This window comes from Lygodium microphyllum, chromosome 25, assembly GCF_053477565.2.
Source record: "Lygodium microphyllum isolate KBCC chromosome 25, Lygodium_microphyllum_v1.1.10, whole genome shotgun sequence".
Classification (NCBI taxonomy): domain Eukaryota; kingdom Viridiplantae; phylum Streptophyta; class Polypodiopsida; order Schizaeales; family Lygodiaceae; genus Lygodium; species Lygodium microphyllum.
Window position 1 is genome coordinate 9845277 of NC_141159.1, and position 6000 is coordinate 9851276.

A 6000-nucleotide genomic window follows, 5' to 3' on the forward strand; every position below is an offset into this window, starting at 1 on the left:
ATGTGTTGCGGGCCCAAAAGATACCCTAGGGCAGATGTATCTATTGTACTAGTCATGAGACACCAATTCATCCTTTTATTTCTTGCCCAATTGCTAGATAGGTTTAGGACTTCATTTCCAGAGTGTGCACATCACTGACAGAAAGAACACGGGTCCATTCTTGAGTCCTCGGCAAGAAGCCTTCCATGGCCAAGCTGCAGTCTCATCATCCTTGCTTCTTTCACTTCATGCAATGGACTTCTCTTTGGCACATCTGGCAGACTAGAAATGCCTTTATATTGACTTGGCCTCAAGTATTGGTGGCCATGTGGGATGAGTGGGAGTCTTGCTATTATGGCAGATTTCCTCTATGATTCCAGCTGGCCAGAGAGAAGGAGAGAGAGAGAGAGAGAGAGAGAGAGAGAGAGAGAGAGGATTCCCAACCATGGACTTAGTGATACATTAGTGGACAAAGATCTGGGGGGATTTCAGAAACCTTTACCAGAAAGATATAGTGAGAATGGGGGAGAAATGGTTTTGAGGAGGGGGAGAAAGGCACGCCTCACACTTGTTTGAACATAAGGATGATGCTGATAATACATACAGGATTTTGTGACTCTCCTAGTGTATTGTGAGCGGTGGAGGATCCAAAACAGGATGATTTGCGTAGTTGTAGCATGGTGCATCTAGACCCCCAGATATTTGGTTTGACAGAATTCATCACTTGAGAGGCTTCTAGTGAAACTCCAAGGAGAGTTATAGAGGATGAGAGAGACCTCTCTAGGTTTGATAGAATTCATCACTTGAGAGGCTTCTAGTGAAACTCCAAGGAGAGTTATAGAGGATGAGAGAGACCTCTTTAGGCTTTTGACCCTTTCCTCAAGCCTATGATTATTCAAGCCTGGAGATCTGTACCTTCAAGCACAGTTGAAGAGAAGGTGAGGCAGCCTCTTCTCTTCAACCATCATTTGAAGTTAAGAGTCCAGCCATATATTGAATGAATGGATTTCTTTTCATGATTGACCAGATGAAACACAAAGACACAGACTTCATGACATCAAGGGAGCCAAGACTATGATAGAGATTGTGATGGAGGGGGCACCCCATGAGTGGAGGACAGGTAAAGACATGCCTCAAACCTGCATTGATCTCTTCTCCAAAGGATACATGTAGAGAGTTTGGAGGACAGTAGACCTGTGAGAAAGAGTCTTGATCCATTAGATTTTGCAGGTGGGATGGGTTGCTCTCTTCAGAGGATTGTAGTGGCTCGCTGTGAAGGAGATGATATATAGATCCAAACCTCAGTACTTCCACAATGTATGGATGGATGGAGACATTGAGCCTACCAAAGGAGGCCTCTATAGAGAGAACAATGGGAACCAGGGGAGTGAGTATAAAAGGATCGTTCTCAAGACAGACGTTGCAATGCCTCTTTTCTTGCATATACCACCAGGTTTTTGAAGACGACCCAGATGAACACTATTATAGTGGTGCTATCTGCTTGTTAGCATTTTGGTATAGACAGGGCATTTTGTCACCCATCCTTGCTAATATTTGGAGTAGCCCGCATGAACATAGCAAATTGACACATAGCTTGGTTATTACAATTTCACAGCAGTTTATTTGTGACCTTGCCCTTCCTTGGTTAGTAGCTCACAGGAGTTTGGCAGTTGGCATGTGGCTTGGTTATAACAGGTTCCCAGCAGCTTTTGTGAGATATAGAGAGCTAGAGGAAACTTAAACCACTGCTCAAGGAAAATTTCCAAGGTCCAGGAGATATGGAGGTGAGCCTTCAAGATGGTTTTCGATGCTACAGTAAAGATTATGGTAGTGGTTTGGGGGACAGTAGCTTGGGTCATGGACACTCATAGAGGCCAAACATGTGGGTATGAGAGTATTCATGAAGCCAATCTTTCTTATTTCTTGATAGCACTTACATAATTCCCACTCGAGACTTCTTGCAAACAATGTGGACTCCAGACTTCTTGCAAACAATGTGGATTGAGGGATGTTGTCACAACTGGGAGCTGATTGCTAGTATTATCACTTGGTTCATTTTGACAACAAGAAGTAATTATGCCATAGAAATGTAAGACAGCTGCACAAGGAGGGGAGGTACTTTTATTCGGAGTTTGGGAATCTGACACCTTCCATTTGGAGTCAAATATGGTTGGGTATTACATACTGCCTGATTCTTTTCACTCATCCCTTTTATTAGTGTTCCTCTTGTATCTTTTGATATATCATTGAACTCCTATATATGTCTTATTTTGTACTTTTACCTCTGGAATATTTTTCTGAGTGCTTATGTATAGATTTTCATTTCTTAAATAAAAGTCATGACAACTTTTAAAACAGAGGAATGTAGTGTACAATAGTATGCTGTCTTATATCGTGCTTGTAAAAAGCATGGGCATGAGTGTCAGAAACTAAATGGCCTCTCCTGCTATGTATAAACCACCTAGGACCAAGTCTGTTGTATGTCTTTTCCTTTCTTTCCTGAGAAAAAGATTCTACTATTATTTAAAAGTGGCCCATTCTGGCTGCAAATGAAAACTGCCAAATTTTAGCTAAAACCCTCCAACATGAGGGTTAAAGGGGTGTATTCCCATATCAAATTTCATTTGAAATGGTGTTTGTTTTTGCATTTGGGGTGTCTTGGAAGAAAAGAGGGGGAGTGGGTGCAGCCAGCTACGTGGTGTAGCACTTTCTCAACTATCAAACACTAACATTAGAGTGGCACCCTGTACACTATAGCCTTAGATGCTGTATTCATCATCCAAATCTCCTCGAGCACTAGCACAGCAATTTGATTGAGCTGTTTTTAACAACCTGAAGGAGAATGGTCGCATTACAGCAATTGTCATGTGGTTTTTGGTTTTTGTCAAATAATGGATTTTCTCACTTTTTCTTCTTCACTAGGTGATTGTGCTAATGGAGGTACCTCGTTAATGCTACCATGTTGTATGTTGTAGGGAACAGAAATTGAGTTGGACGTGGGAACTGATGTAAGAGATGGATTTGGAACAACCAGAATGGTAAATTGGTCTGGAAGTATTATACAAAACTCACATCCTGCCGTGCGTGCATTGGGCTTTTTACCTGAGGAAGGGCATGGAGTTTATGTTGCAAGGTATAATCTTTGTGCTTTTATCCGATCAGGTTCTTCCTCCATTTGCAACTATGAACATTTAAGTTAATGTGATGTCTCATAACTTAACACATACATGTGAAACTTCTTTCAGGTGGTGCCATGGAAGTCCTGCTAACAGATATGGTTTGTATGCTTCACATTGGATTGTTGAGGTTAATGGGAAGTCCACTCCAGATTTGGATTCTTTTGTAGAAGTGATTAAGGTCTCTCTCTCTCTCTTTCTCTCTCTCTCTCTCTCTCTCTCTCCCTCTCTCTCTCATGTATATATGTATCTATGTAAAGTAGAAGATAGACACCTCCACCAAATTCTGCATCAAACATTGACACATAACATGCTTGAAAGAGACCTACAGTTAACAGACTGTCTAAAGAAATCGGGGTCTCTCAAAGATGTCCTCGTGTAGCCTAGTTCATGCAGAAATGTATCTTATTATATATGCTTTGCAGGAATTGGAGCACTCTACATTTGTGCGGGTGAAGACAATAAACTTGAATGGGAAGCCACGAGTATTGACGTTGAAACAGGATCTGCACTATTGGCCTACTTGGGAGCTACATTTTGATCCAGAAACAGCCATCTGGCGACGGCAGGTGATTAAGACCTTAGATCAACAAACGAATGGGCATATTCCATGATGCATGCAAATAAGGTCTTCACATTTAGCTCCTATTCTTTTAGATAGAGAGAACGATCGATTGGGGGGGTTGGTATCACCAACCCATTAAACGGCTTATATAGCGGCCTCATTGTTTTATTTATACATTTTTAACTTAACTTACAGCTGCAATAATGTTATCTTCAATGCTGTTTATTTGCATCCTTCCTGGGAACTCGTCTCTGGGTCAGGAAATGCCTGATGCTTCAATATAGATGAAATTAGTGAAGAGTCTAAGATGATCTGGTTTGGGAGGCTCTCTCTATTGTCCTTCATAACGAGATGGTGGAGATGCTGAACACATCTCAGGCGTGTGTGCTCAAGCAAGCGTGCTGGTTTGTGGAGTAACAAAATTTGTCCCGTGCCAAACTTGCTATTAGATTGTTGAACAGTATGTTCTTCTAAGGAAGCAGAGATCGTTCTAAGTGTGATCGTTTTATGTTCTTTTTTTAAAATTCCCTTTAAAAGAGGAGAATGATTCTTTCAATAAATCCCCCAGGACGAAGTATGACAAGGCAATTTTCAAAATAGCCTTGTAAGGGACTTCAAAACAAAGATATATATTGAAGGGAAAGCCTTTCACAAGTCCTGAGTGAATAACCAATCAATAGGTCAATAGGTCTATTGTCTTAGAGCATGTGACTAACAATGAAAGTGCCAAAGTTCTAGGTCTCGAGGAAAGCACTTCTCCTCTATATGGTCTTTGAACTGCCATGTATGCTCTCCCATCTCTTCTGGAGAGTATGGATAATCTTTGTGCAAATCTTAGTCTTTGTAGTGGATGTGTCCAATATATCTATAGCATGGTTGTATCTGGCGAAAGTAATGATACTAGCTATGAACTCCTATCTGTGACAGTGCCATTGACTCCATATCGAAATCTAGCACGGCAATCCAATTAGAGAGCTGCATCAAACAAGATTGGACCTTCTGCATGCATCTCAGTGATAATGGATGGCATGAGTCTTGAATAAAATATACTTTTCTCGAGTAAAATAGTATTTGCCATTATTAGTAGTGTCAATGAACATTCTAATGTGTGTACGTGGGTTGGAACAAGCCTAAGTGAATAGTCAATGACTTGGTTGATGGTGAAGGGGACTCTCAATGGCCTGCTTGTTTGTGCTCGAGCGGGGCGAAAGGTGACGGCGGCTAGTGCGAGAGGGGCGACTCGAGTGATAACACTCTGAGAGTTGGCAGCACTCGAGTGCGTTATGGGGCCAAATAACTTTGCGGGTGGAATCAATAGATTTGCTTAATGCAATGGTGGGTCCTTGCTCTACGTCGTAGGCTGTCAGTGTCCTACATAAACGATCCTTCCTCTCTCCACGCTTGCATCCATTTCAAGGCACCGCTATTTTGTGTGATAGTCTGATGATGATGGAGAACCCATTTAAGAAGGTATAACTTTCAGCTCTAGCCACTCGTTTCAAGACATGCTCCATGTACGGCAATGAAAATTGTCACGTTTTGTTGCTACAATAACCCCTTAAAGTAAACACATGATCAAATCCTACCATTCTTTCTAATTGGTGGTACCTATTTCATTTTTTCAGTCACGTTGATTAATTTCACGTCTATTAGCTTTTCATTTGACTTGTGTAGCATACCTAGATTCATAGGGTAGGGTCATTGTTTGATTACTTCGTCTTATTTCTTAAACTCAAGGCAGTGCAATGGTATATCCACAAGTGGTTCGTTGGCAACTATGGCATTTAGAGGATGCCACTTGCAATCTATGTCTTGGAGTGGTTTCCATTTTTACTTTTGACTTGATTGATGGAGTAGTAAGACTTGTCTCTAGCAAGGGGGGAACGAGTCCCATGGTATCATATCTAGATTCATACTTGAATTTTTGTATATAGTTGAGCCACTTCTCTATATACTGCCCTATCAATCAAAATCCATGATCCTTCCTGCTTTCGTTGGAAGAAGGGTTTTCCATCATCTATTTGATCATGTTCCCCCTCGAATTCATAGTCTATGCTGCTACATCACATAATTGGAAGGAAGCTTGTGAGCTTGAGAAAGAAATCAAGAGGTGAATTGACATTTCATTTATGCACCTTGCTTACACCAAAAATTGCATGGTTAGAATAGGAGAATGGATTTATGAGAATTTGGGTGTTTTTGTTGTTTGGAATATAGTAGATTAGGTAGGAATAAGACAAACAAAAAGTTGAAAAAAAAAATTTAAAGTACAATGATATT

At 40.9% G+C, this 6000-nt stretch overlaps 1 protein-coding gene across 1 annotated transcript in view; it reads left to right on the forward strand.

The window, feature by feature from the left end:
• The window catches only part of DEG7 (DegP protease 7), a 322546-nt gene extending 318593 nt beyond the window's left edge, over positions 1–3953 (forward strand). Inside the window, exons 22-24 of the mRNA XM_087666495.1 lie at positions 2955–3112; positions 3225–3336; positions 3581–3953. Of these exons, the coding sequence (XP_087522621.1) occupies positions 2955–3112; positions 3225–3336; positions 3581–3769 (459 nt within the window). The 3' untranslated portion in view covers positions 3770–3953. The remainder of the gene's footprint in view (positions 1–2954; positions 3113–3224; positions 3337–3580) is intronic.
• Positions 3954–6000: the final 2047 nt, after the last annotated feature.